This window comes from Hyperolius riggenbachi, chromosome 7, assembly GCF_040937935.1.
Source record: "Hyperolius riggenbachi isolate aHypRig1 chromosome 7, aHypRig1.pri, whole genome shotgun sequence".
NCBI classification, from domain to species: domain Eukaryota; kingdom Metazoa; phylum Chordata; class Amphibia; order Anura; family Hyperoliidae; genus Hyperolius; species Hyperolius riggenbachi.
Window position 1 is genome coordinate 269,239,067 of NC_090652.1, and position 23,756 is coordinate 269,262,822.

A 23,756-nucleotide genomic window follows, 5' to 3' on the forward strand; every position below is an offset into this window, starting at 1 on the left:
TGTATGTATAGAAACTAAGGAGAAGAGATTCGTTTTTTTTTTTTGGGGGGGGGGGGGGGGGCTTACCTTACATCTGTTTTAATAACCTGTATGTGGTGTGTGTTGTATGCATTGTTGTGTTAACTCCTATGTATTGCGGAGGGTAGAGGGAGGACATCATTGCCCCAGTGTCCCTCTCCATTAACATTTTGCCTTGGGGCCCCCTGATTTGTAGTAACTCCTCTCTGACCTGTGGTTACTACATATGTAAAGAGTTACAGTACATGAGAAGTTGGTAGGGGAGGGCTGCCCCGTATAGTCTTACACTCTCTGCACACTGATCTTTTGTAGAAATGTCAGGAATTTGGCTAAGAAAAGGAAAACACATGCTCACTGGTATCATAACGCAAAATTCCTGTGCTAAACAAAAGCAAAACTCAAGAGCCAGGAATGTGGAGGATTAACAAACTCGCCTTTAGATGCTTGCTATGAAAAAAGAAGAAGATAGGCTTGTGAAAACCGACTGCTACAAAGTGAAACTGGTTAAACTGCTTGATGTTGTCATTAATCTGGTATATCACAAATGGTTACACACATAGCTATATAGGTAGAACAAAAACAAAAATAGGTAGGGTTTACTGGCCCAGTATAGATCTCAACACATCAGTAATGTAAAAAGCAGGGCTGTGGAGTCGGTACAAAACTAACCCCACTCCAACTCAGACTCAGACTCCTCAGTTTATGAAACCTCTGACTCCAACTCCAACTCCAGGTACCCAAAATTGCTCCGACTCCTCGACTCCGACTCCTTAGTCTAATACTTACCAGGGCTGTGGATTTGGTACAAAAATCATCTGACTCCGACTCCCGATTCCTCAGTTTATGAAACCAACGACTCCGACTCCAGGCACCCAAAATTGCTCCGACTCCTCGACTCCGATTCCACAGCCCTGGTAAAAAGTGACATTTGTTGCACGCTTCTATTTTTGGACTTGATTGCCCTAGCCTGTGGGGATACTCTGAATATATGGGTGGTACTATGGTGGATACTATGGTGCTATGATTGTACCATAAGATGTTTTTATCTTCGATTACTACTCATTCTACTCTACAATTTTCATGCCTCTGAAGAAGTAGCAGTTTAGCTATGAAATGTGCGTTAGGCTGCACGTTGTACTGTTTGTATCAATTATGATTTTGAAGATCCTAAAAAAATCCTAAACATTTCCTGCATGCTATAAAGTTTAGTAATATTCCAAAAAAACAAAACCCCATGCTTCAATTCACTTAGTCTTGTTCGGTATTTTCACCAGCAGTGGAGCAGGTTAGGCAACAAGCTATCAGTCTGTGCATGAGTTGCTCTGTTTTCTTTCAGTGCATGCCCAGCATCCCTTTAGATAGGCATCTGTGGCATCTAGTGAAAGCTTTTTTTGTGTATCAGTATACATATATGGACATCTAAAGGGATACAGAAAAGCCTTCTTTAATGTCTCCTTCTCGTGCACTGCCGTACTGAAATTCCGCCCTTTTGAGTATCGGATCAAATGGTGTGAGAAGAAGGGCTGTGTGGCTCTCCCTATTGGCTGTCTGCTTCATCTGTCAACTTTTACCACATGAAGACTGTGAGTTATCAGCTGGTCAGAGCTGGAGATAAATACCGAACACTAACTGATTTACCAAATGCTTTAATCTTTGTGAATTGACATTTCTTGAGGTATTCACTGCACAAGCCTGTAATTTTACTTTTGTGTGCGGTAATAGTTTTAGTGAATTGGCATGTGAACGGAAAAATCAGATCAGCTGTTTTCTGCATTACCAAATGTGGCAATGCTTAGTGAATTGAGGCCTGTAGATCACTAGAGTTCCTCTTTTACCATTTGGCAGTTGCTCCTGTCTTTGTGGTCCAGCAGTCTCCTTAGCTGATTGGCTGCAGTTGCCCTCTTCACCGTTACGCCTGTTTATACACACACGTCTGACACTCGCAAATTGGTTAAATGACTCCCTCCCACGAACACCTACAGCTCGTGGTATTTCTGGTCAAGCCACTTACCTGGGCTATTATACAAGTGTTTGTCCTCACACACTTCCCTACAGAGTCTGCCATTCATCCCAGAGCCATAGACATAAGCTGACATCAATTCTACAGGGAGTTCCATTAATGCCTGGGAAGCATAATTGCAAAGTGCTTTTGTAAACGAGAGATGGTATATAAATATTAAATATTATTACTATTAATAACCACAAGAACTGCTAAGTCAAAGCTAAATCACAGCACACGCTTTGGCTGTCAAGCTGGGCCTGCGACAGGAGCTTTTGTTCCATTTCTATATAAGGAAGGAATTTTTTATTTTTTTTAATAGCAATTTGGATTTTTGAAGGTTGTTGAGCCAATTATTTTCCTATCAGGGATTCTCAAAGCCAACCGAATGCAGAGAAAGGCTACTCCTTCTTTAGATATGGTCTTTGCAACAGGAAACGTCCTTTTGTTGTGCTTTCCTTAACTAGGACAATAGCTGAAAAGAGATTTCACAATTTAACTGTAACGCTCGCATGCAGTTTCTCTATTTTTTTTTTTTACAATTGGTTTGGCATAGAGACACAAGGAGCGATTGCTGGGAAAGGGTGTGGGTGAACAGTTGCGGCTTGCGTGAAGCATTAACAAAGTAACCTAAGCTCTGTGCCGTTTACAAGTGTCTTAGGTAGACTGGGGGAGGTTGGGGGAGGAGCTGGATTTACATATCAGTTACCTATAGACTTAAAGAGACTCTGTAACAAAATTTTCAGCCTTATTTCTTCTATCCTATAAGCTCCTATACCTGTTCTAATTTACTAATCTTCTTACCTCTGACGGCTTTGTGCAGCTCATCTTGTGATAGGATAGAAGCTATACACACCTTCTCCACGCCACTGCAGGCTCTGTGTGAGTCACAGACTGAGCTCCTTTCAGCCTATCACACTCTGGTTAGCAGCCATGTCTTTTGTTTGTAAACACTGCCTAAAACTGTCAATTACAAGCCAGGATTGCAGCAGAGAGAGGCAGAAACAGCACAGAGGGGCCCAGGAGAACATAATGAAGAGAATGGTATGCTTTTTATTGTATTCTCTTTAAAGAGAACCCGAGGTGGGTTTGAAGAATATTATCTGCATACAGAGGCTGGATCTGCCTATACAGCCCAGCATCTGTTGCTATCCCAAACCCCCCTAAGGTCCCCCTGCACTCTGCAATCCCTCATAAATCACAGCCACGCTGCTGACAAACAGCTTGTCAGAGCTGGCTGTGTTTATCTCTATAGTGTCAGTCTGCTGCTCTCCCCGCCTCCTGCAGAACTCCAGTCCCCGCCTACATCCCTTCCCTCCCTGCTGATTGGAGGAAAGGGACGGGGGCAGGAACCGGAGCTATGCAGGAGGCGGGGGAGCAGCTGAGACTGACACTAAAGATGTAAACACAGCCTCACAGCACGGCTGTGATTTATGGGGGATTGCAGAGTGCAGGGGGACCTTAGTGGGGTTTGGGATAGCAACAGAGGCTGGGCTGTATAGGCAGATCCAGCCTCTGTATGCAGATAACATTCTCTAAACACACCTCGGGTTCTCTTTAAAGTACACCTGAGGTGAGAGGGATATGGAGGCTGCCATATTTATTTGCTCTAAAAGAGGAACGGTAACCAAGAATTGAACTTTATCCCAATCAGTTGTTGATACCCCCTTTCTCCACAACAAATCTTTACCTTTTCTCAAACCGATCATCAGGGGACTCTGTATGGCTGATACTGTGGTGAAACCCCTCCCACAATGTGATGTCAGCACCTATGTACTGACATCACACTGTGGGAGCCATGTTGCATTGTGAGAAATAACAGCTGTTTCCAACTGGCAAAAAAGCAGCATCTCTTTCCACAGACATCACCTTCCCGCCTGGAACACACTTAGCAGAATGACGTGTTTTCCACTATGTGCTATGCTATGGGGAAAACGCAGTGTGTACCCAGCCTCCAGCAGTAAAGATGTCTCCTGTGATAATATTCAGAATGTAAATCAGGGAGAGGAAAGATTTTACAATGGGCAAACACTGACTAAATCATTTATACATAATTATTGTATAAATTAAACATTTCTCTTCATTACGTTATTTTTACTGCAGTTCCTGTTTAAACAATACCAGTTGCCTGGCAGTCCGGGCAGTCTGATCCTCTATCTTTAATACTTTTAGCCATATACCTTGAACAAGCATGCAGATCAGATATTTCTGACTGAAGTCTGACTGGATTAGTTGAATACTTGTTTCAGATGTGTGAGCCAGACACTATTGCAGCAAAATAGATCACCAGTATACCAGGCAACTGGTATAGCTAACAAGCAAATTAATATGGCAGGCTAGGTTCTCAGTGGTCAGCTGCATTACACACACGTTATAAAGCGTTATGACTGTGAACTGCCATGGAGACTGGCCATAGACTTTAATACAAAGCTTGCATGCAGCAAGTTCGAATAACGCAATCAGTTACAATGCAGTACTGTGAACAGGCCCATAGAATTGTATGGGCTGTGAGTCGACATGCAGAATTATTCTGCAACCCAGCTGATCACTGTGAACAGGGCCGCAGCCTCCATATTCCTCTCAGTTCAGGTGTCCTTTTAAAAAATAGCACTAAAAATCAAGCTAATCAATACATACACGTAAAAATGTTTGTCGCACAAAATCATTTGCAGAAAGTGTTTATGGAAAGACCTTGAGGGCTCGTTTCCACTATAGCGAATTTGCATGCGGGCACTGCATGCGGATTCGCATAGTCAATGTAAGTGGATGGGGCTGTTTCCACTTGTGCGGCGGCGGGAGCGTTTTTCGGTGCGGCAGAAATCTGCACGGCAGAGGCGTCAGATTTTGCGTGCGGGAGGAATGCGGGCGAATCGCCGCTAATGCATTTAATAGGGAAATCGCATGCGGCTTTGTCATGCGGATTTCCCCGCGATTTCGCGTGCGATTTCGCATGGTTTGCTATGGAGCTTTACTCAGGCAGTGACATGGTTAAATTCGCCTGGCTCCTTGCCATGCGAAATCGCGGCTAAATCCGCATGCGGAAATGCAGCCGCATGCGATTTCTTCTGCGGTGGAATCCAGGCGATTCCGCACCGCAACAGTGGAAACGAGCCCTGAGTGTTTGGCCTCCTGGGCTAATGATTTAATTCACCTATTTATTCCTCAAATCAAATATGTAACTAAGGAGCTTGGGGCCCCAGTGCAAGTTTTGCATGTGACCCCAAGCACTCTATTGATATGGAGCCCAAAATCCTACTAAGGACAGCTGCAGTGTAATCAGAGTAACAGTTTGTTAGGGCTACCACCATGCAATGCACATATAGATGTGTTCATTACCAGCTTAGCAGCAATGTAAAGCTAATAAGATGGGTGAAGGAGGCCCCTTATGGGCCCTTCTCATCCATGGGCCCTGGTGCGGTCACAACCTCTGCATCCTTTATTGCTACGCCACTGATGGTGAGAAACTCTAGGAAGTTTCACCCAGGATAATAAAAGCAGCTTCACAAGTGTGCTGCGGCTAATTGTGCAACATATGTGCAGCACGGCTGGAGGGTTGTGAAATATTTCATACTTGATAAATACACAATATCGTCTTCAGTGTATCAGGAAGTTGCTGTATATACACACACATTAAGGAGCGTGGTGTGATCTGATCCTGGGGACTCACCACAAGGGCTCGAGTAGGAAAATCAGCATCAGGTAACGATGGCTCCTGTTGTTACTTTTTTATAGCAGGGCTGTAAAACCAAAATACTGTAATCTTAAAGCAGGCCTTAGACGTCTAAGAATGAATGATAGTTCAGGTGCCATTTACTTCAAGTGGACCTGAACTCTTGCACATGACTCAAGGGAAAGAGAGAGAGATGCACCCTTTGTGTTTTTAGAGAGAAGAGCCTCTCTAATTCCCCCTCATCTGTAAGTAATCACACGAGTAATTTGATCTCTCAGCTATGTCAGCTCAGAAATTTGGCAGTCCTCAGCAGACACAGCTAATGCTAAACACAGGGGGCTCGATTCACCAAGCGGTGCAAAGTGTTTGCACGCTGGTGAAAAGGCCCTTATCACGCCTAAACTCACTTTAGGCATGATAAGAAGAAGTCGTACGCGCGTAAGTGCGCGCGCAGCACCCGACGCTTCGCGCGAAGCTCCCATTAAGCCCTATGGGACTTTGCGTGCGCGCTCACGCGCGTACGCGCGGTAACTTCGCGCGAAGAGCAGGAAAAAGCAGTGATAACTCAGTGGTGAAAAGGTCATCACGCCTAAAGTCTTTTAGGCGTGATAACTGGGTTATCACCGCTTTGTGAATCAAGCCCCGGATGTTAACCCTTTCTCTGCTTTCATGAAAGCAGGAAGTAGACACACTGCAGATTTATTACAGGAATTCTGTAAGCTGTAACAAAGAAATTTTATACTTTAAAGGTTATTATGCTGTTGCTTATCTTTAGAGCAGAGAGGAAGTTCTGAGTTCGGGTCCACTTTAACCTAATGGAAGAATACAGTGAAAGCAACGAGTGCGATAGTAACTCATTGCACTGTAATCTGTGCATGGACTGAAGCACTGCTCATGCCTGCTGACTCAGTGCCACCGCTTCATTCAAATTAGTTGTGTTTTGTGCTGCATAAGCTTATACACAAATGAGAAGCTGTCAGTGCAATATGCAGGGTCTCTGTCTGTGCAGTGATTACAGTGCAGTAATACAGAAGTGCCTATTATAAAGTCACCACTTTCAGTATAAAGCTTTGTACACAGAGGGGATCAGGACCTGATCTCTCGGGGGACATTGGCCGTATGGAGTGAAGTGGGGAGAACAATGCTCTCACTGGTGCTTGACCAATTCAATCCCCCAGGCTGATCACTGGCCAAGGCGTTGGCACTAGAGCTACCAGGCTGGTCACTGGCCATGGCGCTGGCACTTGAGTCCCCAGGCTGATCACTGGCCAAGGCGTTGGCAGTAGAGTCCCCAGGCTGATCACTGGCCATGGCGCTGGCACTAGAGTACCTAGGCTGATCTCTGGCCATGGCGCTGGCACAGGGACGGATCTGGGGGGGGGGGGGGGGCAGGCGGGTATCTTGCCCCAGGCGCAGTTTGTTGAATTCTTAAAAAGGCAGCAAAATGAATGGCATTTTAGGCGCGAAAACCTGACCTTTAGGCGCCAAACTCTAACCTTGCCCCAGGCGCAAGTTGGTCTTGATCCGTCCCTGTGCTGGCACTAGAGCTGCCAGGCTGATCACTGGCCAAGTGGTTGGCACTACATCCGCCAAGCTGATCACTGGCCAAGGCACTGGCCCTAGAGCCACCAGGCATATCACTGGCTAAGGCATTGGCAATAGAGCCGCCAGGCTGATCACTGGCCAAGGCATTGGCACTAGAGCCGCCAGGCTGATCACCAGCCAAGGGGTTGGCACTAGAGCCGCCAGGCTGATCACTGGCCAAGGGATTAGCACTAGAGTCGCCAGGCTGATCACTGGCCAAGGCGTTGGCACTAGAGCCACCAGGCTGATCACCAGCCAAGGTGTTGGCACTAGAGCCACCAGGCTGATCACTGGACAAGGGGTTGGCGCTAGAGCCACCAGGCTGATCACTGGACAAGAGGTTTGCATTAGAGCTGCCAGGCTGATCACTGGCCAAGACGTTGGCACTAGAGGCCTTATTTAAAAGCGTGATCGAGCTTCAGCTGCCAGGCTGGTATGTATGTCCTGCACACATGAATGAAACATTCACTGCTGCCACCACGGCACGTACCTAACATGACCACTAGAGGCCTCTAGTGTTTTATCCTCTAGTGTTTGTCATGTGACACAGGCTCTCTGGCACTGGATTGACAGAGAGTAGCGCCTGGCGGTGCAGCGAAGACACGGGAGAAAGTGCGGTACAATTACAATTGTATATGGAGTTGTAGAGGTTTTTCCAGCTCCAACTTTGAAAGTGATGGGTTATCGTGAAGATCTCATTTGTATGCAATGACTAAGGGTCCATTTCCATTGGAAGCAAGCAAATGTGCATGCTTTTTTTCGGATGGGAATTTACATACGTATACATCTGTTTTTAACATGCGAATTCGCATGTGTAATCACAAATTTTATTTAGTTTTGTTTCTATTGCCCTTGATGAAAACATGCGTGAAAACACATATGAAAATTAGCAAAAAAAAAAATGCAACCGAGAAAGCACATGCGAAAACGTCATGTGGCATGCAGAAACTGACAACACCGCTGTGCAGAGTTCTTTATGCATGCAGATTCTGGATACTGTACAATGGAAACGGGCCCATTGAAATACATTGCTATGCGAATTTGTGTGCAGGAAATGCACATGACTTCACATGTAGAGTAAACGGGCCCTAAATGCTTTAGCTGTGCTAAACCAGAACGCTTGTGTTGCTAAGCTGGGATGAATTTATTTTCTGTACGGAAGTGATTGACTCACTTTAAGCTTCAGCTGCTAAGGAAGTTGAAGAATCTTTTCCAAGCTTAGGCAATAGGAAACTGTATTCTGATTAAGGCTACAGCTTCATAAATAGGGCTTGCTAAAATAGACCTTCAAGCAATGTTTGGGATAAAGTGCGGATGAGGATAGCACTTGTGTCAGGTATTTATTATGTTAGAGAAATCTCCCTCAAGTGTCACCATTCATATATTCCAAACTCCTACTCTGGTTATATCTGTAACAAGAGAACCCATGGTGAATGTCGCTAAAAATCAAATACTTACCCAAGGAGAGGAAAGCCTCTAGATTCCCCATAGCCTTCCCATGCTGTCCTACAATCCTTCCCCGTTTCCAGGGAACCCCTGCACATCAAAACTGTGCTCCTATTCGTGCATGAGCATGGCGTTGCTGCAACCGGCTTACTGTGCAGGTGCAGTTGTGCTCGCGCAGGCACGGTACATTTCTTGTGCTTGAAGAAAAGCTTGGTTGCAAGCTTGGAATCCGACAAGAGCTTGTCAGATTCCTCTGGGGGTCCACCTGTGGACCGGAGGATAGCGTAGGAAGCCTCTACAGCAGTCTTTCTCAACCTTTTTACCCTGGAGGAACCCTGCAAATCATTTTTGGATCTCAAGGAACTCCTACATTTATTTTGTAGGAGGCGTGGACTTTAATAGTAGGCGTGGCTCTTTTTTTTTCCCACTACCCCCTGTTGCAGTGCCCCTTATTATACAGTCTCCTTATTCTAGTGCTTTTTATTAATATGCTCATTATTATACTGACCCCCAATTGAGTGCTTCTTTTCACAGTATCCTCTATTTTAGTGTGCTCTATCATACTTCCCCCACGATGGGGGAAAATACCAAGGAACCCCTGCAGAGTACTCAAGAAACCCTGGTTGAAAAAGCCTGCTCTACAGGATCCAGAGGTTTCCCTCTTCTTAGGTAAATATTGGACATTTGACCTTGAGGTTCGCTTCGGGTACACTTTAGGCTACTTTCACACATACAGTGCCGTATAGTGGCGCAGTACGCTCCCCTGCCCATCACCCGTCGCAGAGGCCATTAGTGTAAATGAGACATGGTACACTATCCGTGGCACAAAGCAATCCGGCGGAAGTGGTCACAGTGATGCAGAGGCAATGCAGACTCTGCAGTGCATTGCTGCACCCTACAAGTGGTACCATGCGGCAAGCCTTTACATTGGAATCTATGGCACCGCAACAATCTACATAACCACTCGAGGACCACAGTGTTAAACCCCCCTAAAGACCAGGACATTTTCCTGTAAACGGGCCACTGCAGCTTTAAGGGCTCGCTGCAGGGCCACACAACACAGCACACAAGTGATTCCCCCCCTTTTCTGCCCACCAACAGAGCTCTCTGTTGGTGGGCAAAGATCGCTCTCAGGATCTTTGTTTATTTCATTGTAAATATTTTTATTATTATTTTTGTAATAAATGTATGTCCCCCCCCCCCCTAGCCCCCTCCCTTCCTCCCCCCGCCAGCCAATCACTGTGATTGGCTGTCAAAGGCTTTAGCCTATGACAGCCGATCACCCCTGAGCCTCGGCTGTCCCCAGTACAGCACTGCTGTAGATCGCAGCGCTGTACAGCCATAAAAAGACGGCTGTGTCGCCGTCTAACAGTCTCCGAGCGGCGATCTCCGATGGGAGACTGAAGGCGGAGCTCAGCTCCTTCATCCAAGCGGGGATGCGCGCGCATCGGTGTGCGAGATCCCCTGCAAAACACTCACGCAGGACTTTACGCCGATCGGCATTATGCAGTCCTGGGGGAGCCACCACGTTCACGCCCATCGGTGGTTAATTGCCTAACCCTTAGCCATCCCTCTACCAATACCTAACTCTTAAGGCCCTGTTCACAGTTCATTAGTTGTTTTGCAGAATAATTCTACATGCCAACTCACTGCCCATACAATGCTATGGGGCTGTTCACAATACTGCATTGTAACTGATCACATTATTCTAACTCACTGCAGGCAGGCTTTGTATTAATGTCTATGCCTCCATTGCAGTTCACACTTGGTATAATGCCAGCGTTATGCAACTGACCACTCTTAATCCAGCCTCACCCTCAAATTGTGTCTTTGCTTAGCGAGCGCAGAGAGCCGCACATTGTCTCAAATTGCAGCTTTTACAATGGGCGTCTGCGCCGTCTCCCTTCTTTCCAAGTCACCTTCGGCGCCCTATTATCCAGCTTTGAAATTTGGACTGTTTGGCGGCAGAAAGCGAATCTATAATGCACGTTTTTCCAGTGGGCATTCTTACATTCCTGTGTGTCTGTTTATAATAGCATCCAAAGCTAAAAAGAACTAAACACTGTATTTTAGCCGGCGTTTCTCCTAAACTGTAATCAGTATTTATAGAGAATGAGACTGAAAGCCCCGAACCGATCCCGGTAATGGCAGAGCAGTGAGACCTTCATAAATTGATAGAGGTGCATTTTCCAAATATTAGCTGAGCAAATGGATTTTGTGCCTTGTAGTCAGAAGGTGTTTCTACACTTTGAGGGAATTTATGATATTTGCTGTGGTATGTTATCTCCTGCGGCACGCTGGCTGAGCTTGCAAACAAGTCATTGTCTTATGAAATCAGTCTGTTCTCTCAACTTCCTGAAATGATGCTTCTCTCCCATCTTGATTGTCTGTCCTAACGTCAACTGTGTCCTTGTGTAACCGGGGAAGATGCTTCATTTTTCTTACACTTTGTTCTGGGTATAGCTGTGCCAAAATCAACTTCCTAATAGATTTAACAGAGTAATCAAGCAGCTCGGGGTGACCCAAACCACTAGGAAAGTATAGGGGGCTAAAAGAGACCGAAAAGCCCTCCTACTAAAAAGCAATGTGATTTGCCTTCTTAAAACAGAAGGAAACTTGCAATAATTCAGCTTTAAGGCTTTGTTCACATCTAAAATCAAATTTTTCAAGTTTTTTTCCCTCCCAGGCCATCCGCTGCACGCAACGATTTTGTACAAAGTGCTTTTGTAAGCGCTTTTGCAGAGCAATTCCATTTTTTCACTACCTGACGCAAGTCAGGAAGTGAACTCTTTCACCCAGAAATGAATAAATACAATTTATTTATTCATAAAAGAGCGAATGCAATCGTCGTATAAAGCAGTTTGTGAGCGTTTAGCGCATTTCCTATACCATCCGTTGTTGCAAAATCGCCCCGAAAATGGTACAGGCAGCACTTTGCTGAGCGGAAAGCGGACAAAACGTGCTGATATGAACTATCCCATAAGGAATCATTGCACTAGCAATTTCAGGGCTTTTTTAAAAATCGCCGGTGCTCATAAAAAAAAAAAAAAAAACGCAAAACGCCCTGGGTGTGAACAAGCCCTGAGTGAACATCTGTGGTTACCCACAATGCACCACAGTGCAAGTTTCCTCCTAATAGATTTAATTTCAATTGGCCACTTGTTTTTATTTTAATTTTTATCTTTTTTTTTTCCAAGAAAAAATCTTTATTTAAGTAAAAGAATCATAGCAATATTACAGACTGATGAAAAGTTATAGAAACAACATAGAAAATTTCCACACACAGTAGCAGAATTATTACTTGAGATAGAGCTTTGTTTTGCACTTATGATGCTTTATAAATCTATTTAATAAAGGCTATTTAAATTTCTACCACGAAATTAACTTTGACATTAACTTAAAAAATCAAGAAAGCTTCCCAGTGAAAGCATGTGTGTAGTAAGTATTACACCAACAATTAAAGTTGAGAAGAGTATTTGTAAGAATTCTCCAAAGGGCAACCAAGAATGTTCATACTGGAGCATATGGTTCGCTGAAACCTATGTTCTTGAGATTGGTTAGCTAACTAGCTAGGAATTGTGAGTTAGGCCCCATTCACACTAGAGCGTTTTGCCGCGATTTTGGCAAAACGCTCAAACGGTAGCGGTTTTTAAAAGCGCTAGCGTAATGAAACCCTATGGGCCCGTTCTTACTTGGGGCGATTTGCGCTAATCTCCGCAAATCGCCTGAAAACGCGTTGCCTGCACCATTTTCAGGCGGTTTCCAGGCGGTCGCGTTTCAGTGCTATAGAAGTGCTAAACGCAATCGCGCCAAAATCACTGCAGTGTTCAGTGATTTTTCTGTGTGAAATCGCGGAAGAATCACTCCTGCAAAACGCCGGCAAAAATCGCCGGCGTTTTGCATTTTGTAAGTGTGAGAGAGCAGGGGTCCCCAAACTTTTTCGATCAAGGGCCAGGTCAACATACTTCAGACTGCTGAGGGGCCGGAACATACATAGGGCTTGATTCACAAAGCGGTTCTAAACTACTTAGCACGTCTAAAGTCTTTAGACGTGCTAACCAGGGTGCTAAGTAGGTTAGCACCGAATTTCTGAATCAGATAATTCGGTGCTAACCTACTTAGCACCCTGGTTAGCACGTCTACAGACTTTAGACGTGCTAAGTAGGTTAGCACCGCTTTGTGAATCAAGCCCATAAAATGATGTTGGAAAACATTACATTGAATCTAGATATTGATTCCCCCCAATCATGCCTGGTGGAGAACTCCCAGCAGCAGCCATTCAGTCATGCGGCACCCGAAGAACATCTTTATGCACCAAAGTCAATACAACTGCATTATTGGGCTCAGGCTCTAGGGATTATTATTAATAATAATAATTGGATTTATATAGCTCCAACATATTACGCAGCCCTGTACAATAAATTGGGTTACAGACAATGATAGGGGTGACAGGCAATACAATATAGGTAATAAGCAATATGACACACAATTCTTGGAGTAGTAGCCAGAGTAATACAAGTTCATGTTAATCTATGAGCAGGATGCATGATCAGGTAGCCTACAGAAGGAGGGAGGGCCCTGCCAAAGGCTTACAATCTGAAGGAAGGGTTGGTGACACAATAGGAGGGGGACTGCATCGAGATTCCATGATGGTCTGTCTAGGCTTGAATGGTGTTCAGCAATGAAACAGATGAAGTTACCTTTGGTGTGTTGCAGAATTGTGTTGAATTGCTGGTTCGATGGTAATTTAATGGTTCCACCCTTAAAAACGCAACCCTTTAAAAAGCTCCCCCAGCAGACACGTCACCCAAAGCTGACTATAGGCCTTTATATATAGTCAGCCAGAGCCATGTCTAATCAAGGATGGGTCTGCACGCTTTCCATCATCCTTACAGCTTGTTCAGCATACATCCCAGGATCATTTTGGGATCACACACAGTCATCTTTGTCATGGACAATAAAACATAGATGAATGAGTAGCATGCAAGTATGGTATTTATTACAGGATACCCCCTTTACGGTAGTTTTCCTGGTTTCAGCATCAGAAGCGCTTCTATATCTCTATATTTCTGTATATTGGTATGTAGCCCCGCCCTCCCAGTGATGTTTAACCTTGGCTGTTTAGCTATGCAAAATTCTCCTCCTAGAGCATTCTGGGAGACCAGGCATTACTTTTATTGGCTTTGGAATTCTCAGAAACAAAGCTGCACCTATCAGCAGTAAAGATGTGACCACATGTGATACATTTCAGAATTTCAATCAGGGTGAGGAAACATTTTTTGGTAAAAATGCTGACAAAATAATTTATTGACATGGAAGTGAGGAGATACACAAAGTCGGCACTGCTGGCAGTTGTGTTTAATCTTCAATAGGTGGTACACATCAATAAAGTTCATGCAGAACAAAAGTTAAACATACCATACCTGCTAGTTTATTGACATGCAAAATTAACTGAGCACTGTGATCAGGGCCTTAAAACTAGTCCGTGAATCTGACTTGTTTATTACTAACTCTCTCAAGGTGGAACACACGATACAATAAAATTAACCGATTTTACGGAAATTCGCTAAATATGGTTGGATCTCCCGAAAAAATTGCAAGTTTTTTTTTCATTCGACTGAAAAGAAAAACGATCAGAATTCCTGTTTTTTCGATTTTTATCGATCCGGAATGCTGGAAATTTTTGGTGTGTGTTGGATTGTCAATTTAATAATATACACATCCTAGCAATTTTCCCAGAGTTTCCAATCATTTTTATTATGATTGGGATAAAATTGAACATAGGTGTGTGGTACATCGGTCATATTTTTGAAATGTTACAATCAGTCAGAAAAGTGGATTGCAATTCTTAAATTGAACAGAGATTTAAAAAAATGGTATGGTGTGTGGCCACCTTTACTCTTGTCAAGATTTCCCAGAGGGATAGAAATGTTCACATTGGGGACACAGGACTGCCCCAAAGATCCGGAAGTGACTCCACCCTCTTACCACAACATATAGTAGAATATAACACTAGACAGGATGCCCATCTTAACACTAATTGTCCTGGGTTTGGTGCCAGAAAACCTTTCTACTGTATATGTGTGTATTGCTGTATATTGGTATATTTAGCCTAGGCTGTTTAGTTTTGCAGCTTTCTGCCCCGAGCTCTCCAGGAAACCAAGGGCCATATGCAATTGTTTGCACTTTTTCACCTGAGTTTTCTCCTAGAGGATATTTTCAAAAATTGTAAATAAAATGCCTTTTTAACTACCAGCAGGAAAACAAACACTGAAAATAATTTTGACGCTACATTTTCACCCACTTTTTGGTACTTTTTACATTACAAATTGCTAAAAAGTTATTTTAAATCAAAGATGAAAAATGATCTCTTAGGAGAAAACTGACAAAGTGAAGTACATATGGGCTCAGGTGTTGTTTCTGCCCACTTCGAAACTCACATCAAACATTTGGCAGCAGTAAAAATGTAGCCACCTGTGATAAATGTAAGAATGTAAATCGAGTTAAGGGAACATTTTACAATAGGCAAACACTGAATAAATCATTTATAAATGAATATTGTGAAAAATAAATAAATAAAAATAAGCAATTTTATACATTCAGTAAAGTTTCTCTTTAAAACCTTTTGTGCTTGTACAGCCATCCATCACTTGACTTCTTTAGTTCCAGCCATGCTGCAGTTTGAATAGAAGGGGTTCTAAAGGTTTTTGTTTTCTTGCAATTGCTTTAATTGTCCCCATTGGATTGTTTCTCCTATTTCCTTTCCCTGGGACCTCCATGAAGCTTTGTAGTTTTATTATGAAAGCTGGTTGTCCCAAGGGGAAATGAAACATAGACCAGGATTAAAGGTGGCCATGCAACTAGGGATGATGGGCTGATTTAACCTAGAGACAAATCTCCCTGAGCTAACCTGATCAGCATAAAGTATTGCGGGGATCGACACAGTGACATCGCCTCGATGACCTCTGTTTCCCCCTAGTGTACTATCCCCCCACCCCCGGTGCCCTTGCATGAACACTTTACCTGTCATGTAAGCCGCTCGCTCTGTTTCTGTAGTGCTTCACATACACGCGCCCCGGTAGGGCCCTTTTAAACACTTCGCTACTGAGGTTGTTTTCATAGTTCAGCGCAGCACTGATTACGTGGCAACAGCATTATCACTACCTATCACACCTAAATTATATATACAGTGGTGTGAAAAACTATTTTCCCCCTTCCTGATTTCTTATTCTTTTGCATGTTTGTCACACTTAAATGTTTCTGCTCATCAAAAACCGTTAACCATTAGTTAAAGATAACATAATTGAACACAAAATGCAGTTTTAAATGATAGTTTTTATTATTTAGTGAGAAAAAAAACCTCAAAACCTACATGGCCCTGTGTGAAAAAGAAATTGCCCCCTGAACCTAAAAACTGGTTGGGCCACCCTTAGCAGCAATAACTGCAATCAAGCGTTTGCGATAACTTGCAACAAGTCTTTTACAGCGCTCTGGAGGAATTTTGGCCCACTCATCTTTGCAGAATTGTTGTAATTCAGCTTTATTTGAGGGTTTTCTAGCATGAACTGCCTTTTTAAGGTCATGCCACGACATCTCAATAGGATTCAGGTCAGGGCTTTGACTAGGCCACTCGAAAGTCTTCATTTTGTTTTTCTTCAGCCATTCAGAGGTGGATTTGCTGGTGTCTTTTGGGTCATTGTCCTGCTGCAGCATCCAAGATCGCTTCAGCTTGAGTTGACAAACAGATGGCCGGACATTCTCCTTCAGGATTTTTTGGTAGACAGTAGAATTCATGGTTCCACCTATCACAGCAAGCCTTCCAGGTCCTGAAGCAGCAAAACAACCCTAGACCATCACACTACCACCACCATATTTTACTGTTGGTATGATGTTCTTTTGCTGAAATGCTGTGTTACTTCTACGACAGATTTAACAGGACACGCACCTTCCAAAAAATTAAACTTTTGTCTCGGCGGTCCACAAGGTATTTTCCCACAAGTCTTAGCAATCATTGAGATGTTTTTTTAGCAAAATTGAGACGAGCCTTAATGTTCTTTTTGCTTAAAAGTGGTTTGCGCCTTGGATATCTGCCATGCAGTCCGTTTTTGCCCAGTCTCTTTCTTATGGTGGAGTTGTGAACACTGACCTTAATTGAGGCAAGTGAGGCCTGCAGTTCTTTAGATGTTGTCCTGGGGTCTTTTCTGGCCTCTCGGATGAGTTTTCTCTGCGCTCTTGGGGTAATTTTGGTCGGCCAGCCACTCCTGGGAAGGTTCATCACTGTTCCATGTTTTTGACATTTGTGGATAATGGCTCTCACTGTGGTTCGCTGGAGTCCCAAAGCTTTAGAAATGGCTTTATAACCTTTACCAGACTGATAGATCTCAATTACTTTTGTTCTCATTTGTTCCTGAATTTCTTTGGATCTTGGCATGTCTAGCTTTTGAGGTGCTTTTGGTCTACTTCTCCGTGTCAGATAGCTCCTATTTAAGTGATTTCTTGATTGAAACAGGTGTGACAGTAATCAGGCCTGGGGGTGACTACAGAAATTGAACTCAGGTGTGATAAACCACAGTTAAATTATTTTTTAACAAGGGGGGCAATCACTTTTTCACACAGGGCCATGTAGGCTTTGAGTTTTTTTTCCTCACTAAATAATAAAAACCATCATTTAAAACTGCATTTTGTGTTCAATTATGTTATCTTTGACTAATAGTTAACGGTTTTTGATGAGCAGAAACATTTAAGTGTGACAAACATGCAAAAGAATAAAAAAACAGGAAGGGGGCAAATAGTTTTTCACACCACTGTATATATATATATATATATATATATATATATATATATATATATATATATATATATATATATATATATATATATATATAAAATCTTTTTTCTTCAGATCCCTTTTAAACTACATTTTTGTTGGTTGGCGAAAAAATCGCTTTTACTGCCCATGAGAACCAGCCCTAAATGCCACAACCTTATTGTTCATAACCTTTGATTACGTGGTTATGTTTTTACTTTTTATTCTTTGTTCTTGTTTGGAAACAGATGGACATAATTTTAAATATCCACAAAACAAACACAAATATAACTTTCAGCTAAACTTTCTAACAATTACTCATGATCAGCGTCCCCTCCCAAAGCACAGAATAGGTCCCCGCTCCTTGTGGATGGCTAGTTTTGCTTTAGCAGGCGTATCACATTGATACAGTACACTGCAAGGCATCTTGTACAATTACACTGATAAGAGCAGAAGATTTGGATAACATGCTTTTGGGAAAGCGCACATTAAGTGGAGTGGATTATTGAACTCTTACCAGGCTGCAGCTACTGGTGGTCAGTAAGAGGCTTTATCACTGGGAAGCATAACAGTGGGCTTTAGCGAGTTTAACTCCTTCCGCGTAGCCAGTTCCTGAGCCGTGGCACCCGGGTGAGGAGCCTTATGGTCAAAAAGTGGGACAATACAGCCATCTTTTTAATTAGTCTTAATTATAACATTGCTGTAAGCAGTGGAAGGAGTATACACGATTTCTGTGCCCTCTGGCCATGACGGGGATAAAGAGGATTTAATCCTGCAAATGCAAATCATGTCTCTCTCCTTATTATATCCATTGGTGGAATTGATTGTAATAATGGGATGCTTGCTTACCAGAGAAAACAAAAACAAGAGTACATCTTTTACATTTTGTTGCTTTAAGGGTTTTTTTTTACTGTTGATATTTTTTATCTGTTTAGTATTAATGCTGTTTTAAAGAAAATATTTGTGTTTTTTTTTTCATCTACCAGTTAATAGAGCTTAGCTTTTTATAAAACGCAGCATGGCTACAATGCAGAATCTTATGCATAGTATTGCTAAAGTACAATATTATTATTACTTTTTATTAGTGAAGTGTGTGTGTGTTGGTTTTGGTCATTTTACAGTTTGTGATATCTTATACAGCATATTATAGGTACTACAGTAGTAGCAAAGCAATAAACATAGTATCATTTACAGACCTCCCTGTTGCCAGAGGAGCTCACAATCTGTTGTCTCTAAACACATGCCAGCACACAATAGTACCAGTTTAGTCATAAGTTAAAGCCTATCTCAAGGCACAGATCTGATTATGCATTGCAGAGGCACTGCTTCAGTTGGATGTTGGGTGGTGCAGCTAGTAGTAAAGTATTGGTACTTTAGTTTGCCAATATTTTACTATGCAGTTCCCGGCACCCATTTTCACTTCAACCCTTTCTTCTAAGTGCCTAAACCAACCCCCCCACCCCACCTTATGGCTAACTCTAACACACTCATTTTAGTGCCTCAACCGACCCCCCCCCCCCCCCTTCTCCTTATGCCTAACCCCTACCTCTAAGGGTCTAAACCAGACCTCGTAACCCAAGGCTCTTCAACCCCGTATTCCTTTGTAGTAGCCGATCGGCTTGTACCCGCATTGGGTGCCCAACTCACTAATTGGGTGGCCGATTAACTTTAATTGACACAGACATCTATTAAATGCCTGCCAATCCCCCACCCAAATGACCTGATCTGACAGATCCTCCTTCACCCACCTATGATGTTGGGGTATAGCTGTTACATGTAAAGCATCACAAGGTAACAATAGGAATAGAAAAAAGGTAAGTAAGTAGCAACAGTATATCATTAATATCACTAGTATTTGACTAGCTTAAAGTGGTATGAGACTCAACATTTCTTCTTTGCTCTAAAAGATTCTTTACAGTAAAAAATGTACTACCAGAAAAAACACTAGCAAAAGAGCATTCAAACAGTTAAACACAGCAATTTCTTCTTCAGTGGGAAGCTCAGGGCCAAAGCCAAACTTGAGGAAGTGATTTCAATAGTACCTGATAAGAAAACAAACAAGATAATATAAATACTTGAAGGAGTGCAGACAACTTTGCTTCAAATGGTCATTGGGAGTAGTCTTCCTGGTTCCAGCACCCTTCTCTGCACAGCACATAGATGTGTGGTGAGGTGGTGCAGTGCAGCCCCTTTCCTTTCCTGTAATAATATAAACACTGCTAGCAGTGTCTCAGCTGAATACTAGCCACATTTTCCCTGGATGCATTGTAATATATAAATACAGCAGCTATGCAATAAATTACAATGGCAGCTTTCAGTGCAGGTAAACTGTAATTTGTAAACAGACAATAACTGTATAATAAAATGTAAAAAAAAACATGTTTTTACCGAATGCAATGTCAGAGTTTAAAGGACGACCGAGGCGAAAATAAACTAATGAAATAAACAATTGTATCTATCTTCCTTCTCCTAAAAATGACTTTTTAAGATATTCCCCAGTTTTATTTTATGTTTAAATCTTCTTTTTAAGTTTTAACTGTTTTATTGTTTTTGACTTTTTTATTGAAGTATGCCAGAGCTAAAATCTATGAACTATTGAACCTTTTTACCTCTTTCATGCTCTCAGAAGCCATTTTCTGCTAGGAAAGTGTTTTATAGTTGGAATTTCTTATCAGTGAGGGTCACACTGTAGTCACTTCCTGTCTGAGTCAGGACTGAGTCAGCCACTTACATACCTGATATTTAACTCTTTCAGGCAGAGAAAGAAAAAAAGGACCACAGCATATTTATTTGTGTGCTGGCACTGTACATACCCATGTCTATCTCATCATGTCACATGTCACCTCGGGTAGCCTTTAATTCTTTTTTAAATGAACAAATCAGGAACCTTACCAACAGCTTCAGACACAATGGAATAGGCTGGTTCTGGCTTGGTTAAGAGCTTCTGGCAATAGAATGGTCGAACTCATTAACTTTTGTAAAATAAATAAACTGCCCATAATGTTTTCTAGTGTAAAGGTCCTAGCTCTGCCCACTCCATCTTCTCTCTGGCACTGAAAATGCCAGGCTAATAAGACTGTTGCTACGGTGATGTCATCACTCCTTTCCTCCGCCGCCACGTCTGAAGTCTTTTGGATTTCAATCTAAGGATAATCAAACAAGGCAGCTTTGGAGTAAAATCCAGTGAGGAAATGCAGACCATGTGTAGAGCGGACAGCAGTTCTGGCAGTTTAGCTATGCAGTTATTTTGTGCTGAAATGTGATATTATTTACAGATGTCATTTTTATGTAAATTTCATGTTATGTTCCCTTTAAAGAACATGCTGCTGGTATTTGACGTGCCGATCTAGCATAAAACCGCAGCACTTTTACAACATGTTCTGCTGGAGAACCTGGTTTTGGAGGTCCTCATGCCGTCAGCAGGAAGGGCAGAGCTGTCAGTTTGGCTTTTCCTTGTAGGAAACCAGAAGCAATTGCCAGAAACCTTTAAGAATGTTAGGTACGGTCAGGTGGTAATTATTTAGGCTGCATTTGGACATTTAATCTCAACTTCTGTTAAAATTGTCTGTTAGACTGCCTCACTTGTGCCATATCAGGTATTAGTGAGAATTGAAAAGGTTAGTGAAACGGCAGTCACACAGCTATAGTCATGTGGAGAATTTTTTTTATAGGATATCCAGGTCGTCTGGGATTTATTACAAAAGCTGGTGTAATACTGGTGCTTATATACAGTAGAGTCCCGGTTATCTGGCACTCAACTCATCATCAACCAACCAGCACAAACCACCAGCAGTATTCACAGTGGTGAAGGACAACAACTGTGGGCTCTGCTGTTTAAACACTGGGTTCCACGACTCCCCCAAGAGTAATATGCTTTAAATGACTGTATTTTAACATTTAATACAGAGTTCATGGCATGTATATAGAGTGGGGTGGTGCTGTATTAGATAGGCCTATTATTCACATTTAGTCTCTAGCAAGCAGAAACCACACTTATCCGGCATTAGCTGTTCCCCGTCAGTGCCGGATAACCGAGGCTTAGGTACAAGTTACCCAACTGCTGTATAGATTTGACCTGTTATGACACAGATACAAACTTGTAACCTACTAGCAGACAGTATCCTACCTAATAAAACGCAAGTGTCTCTGCCTCCCATGTCCCTGTGTATGTGTGTTTTTGTTGTGCGCACGTGCAGGGAGGGACGCAGAGACACTGAGGAGAGCTGGGGGAATGATGCGACGGGGGGGGGGCCAAGAGGGGCGGGCGTGAGTGCACGGTGGGCGTGCTCGTAAGCACGCGAAGGGCGTGCGGCAGATGAGCGGTGACAGACCTAGCTTCTCTTTAAATGGGCTAAGGTCACTAGTGTATAATAATCCAGTGTAGGATTGCTGTTTCTCACAGGCTCTCCACTGCTCTACAGTCTGTATAAGTGGATGCCTCTGCATTCTTTTCTAGCATACGATCAATGATTATTTTTTTTAGGTTTGTGAACACTGGTCCTGCTTCACCTAGTGTGTGTAAAATTGCCGTGTGTGAGCAGAAGTGCAGGGGTAACATGAGTGTTTGCGGACTTGTAGAATTCTTCCTCTGAACCAAAATTTACCAATCAACAAAATACTGGTCTAAGCCATACTTATGAGTTCTACAGGCAGGGCCAGGCCAAGGCAGAGTTGAGAAAAGCTCCAGCCTCAGGGTGCAGTGTAGGAGGTGGTGGGCACAGCTCACTCAGCTATAATTCCCCTATTTTGTTTGAAGCAAAGAGAAATAGAAAAGGGGATACATGGCAGTGACTGCAAGCCAGATAACTAGAGATTAAGGTATTGGGGGTTTTTGGGACCAGGGGTGCCTCTTAGTCTAATAGCAATTAGTGTGTGGTGGCTGGGGTGGGAGGGATGGAGGGGCGCACTTTGGTGTCTCGGCCTTGGGTGCTGGAGGACCTTCTCCCAGCTGTGCCAACAGGAGAAAATCGCTTGCAAATGTTGTCTTTTGCTGTTGTTTTTGTTGTAAAGTGGATAAAAGTACTGCCTCTAGCCTTATATAGAGAAAAGTATTTTATATAGCCTGAAGTGGAAAAACATAGATCTGTAAACATGTATGGAGAAAATTAGTGAAGGATTGGAAAAAAAGGGAAAGTGGTGAATGAAAGCCCCACTGACTGGGGAAAATTGGAGACACGTTTGGAGAATATTTCCTACATATTTGTTTTTCTTTTTTTAGGGACTCCCAATATGTTTTCTAGGCCTTTTATAAATATCTAATAACATTATTTACATGTTTTTTTGTACTTCTGTAAATAAAGAATATTTATTGTAAAAAAAAAAAAAATGGTGATTTATTTTATTTATTTATTTATTTATTTTTTTGTAACTTAGAGGGGTGCGCCCCTTTAAGCTGTGTGGGCTTTCTGACTCCACAATAGCACCGATGCTTCATCCGTTCCTGGAGATTCAATGAGTCATTTTACTTGTTGCCTGGAGCTCTTCAAAGATGTTCTTTATACTCCAGACACATCTATTTAAATAACATCTACACAAAAACACCATTTTACAAAAAACGCCTTAAAATGTTTTGAAGGAATTTAGCAACACATATAATAAAACAATTTAGAAAATCGGTAACAGAATGTGTTGCTTTTAAAAGATAACATTTCTGAACGCTTGAAAAGTACGGTTTTCGTATGAAGGGGTAAAACGGCTTTCCGCCGACCGCTGAGAATGGCGCCCGGGGGTGACGGCACATTTCATCGCGGAAGACGATGCTTTACATAAATCACGTTTCTTACGCTGGTCAGACAAGTATGGATCTTAATGCAATTTTCTTTCACCATTGAATTTAAAGTGATCGCGGAAGCATCTAACACAATTGTCTGAAGGTCTTAAAATGATCTGCTCAATTCAATTACATCGCAATTTTCCGGCTCTCCCACTTGATAAAAGGACTGCATTTGATTGAGAACAATTGCAATGAATCGATTTTGTTCTGAACTTCTCAGCTTAATTCTGCATAGATCTGATCGAGCTAATCCGTTGTAATGTAAATTAACTATTTAGCAGACATGTGTGTGGACCTTAGAATAAGCGAATGTGTCACCATTCTCGGTGGTTAAAGGATTTAACCTTCAAGGTTCTGCAATGAGACCAAGAGCCCTATGGTGCAATATTGTTTGAATAGATGGGGTTCAAGTAAGATATTAGGTTATACTCACAAGGGTGGGTTGCACTCCTCCAATCAC

General features: G+C 42.6%; 2 protein-coding genes across 22 annotated transcripts in view; one reads left to right on the plus strand and one right to left on the minus strand.

The window, feature by feature from the left end:
* Nucleotides 1-23,756, plus strand: part of BAZ2B (bromodomain adjacent to zinc finger domain 2B) — a 240,185-nt gene that overhangs the window by 20,424 nt on the left and 196,005 nt on the right. The window lies entirely within an intron of this gene.
* On the minus strand, nt 7,165-14,746 carry LOC137526168 (variant surface antigen F-like). Its single transcript, XM_068247387.1, has 2 exons — nt 14,706-14,746; nt 7,165-7,657 (listed from the first exon to the last, which is right to left on the minus strand). Exons 1-2 carry the CDS (start codon nt 14,744-14,746, stop codon nt 7,165-7,167), a joined length of 534 nt encoding a protein of 177 aa, XP_068103488.1.

Coding starts and splice junctions, on each gene's coding strand:
- LOC137526168 (XM_068247387.1), bottom strand. CDS start 14,746: ATGGGCATCCTGTCTAGTGTTATATTCTACTATATGTTGTG. Junction 7,658..14,705: donor ATATTCTACTATATGTTGTG/GTAAGAGGGTGG, acceptor TAAGGCCTCTAG/TGCCAACGTCTTGGCCAGTG.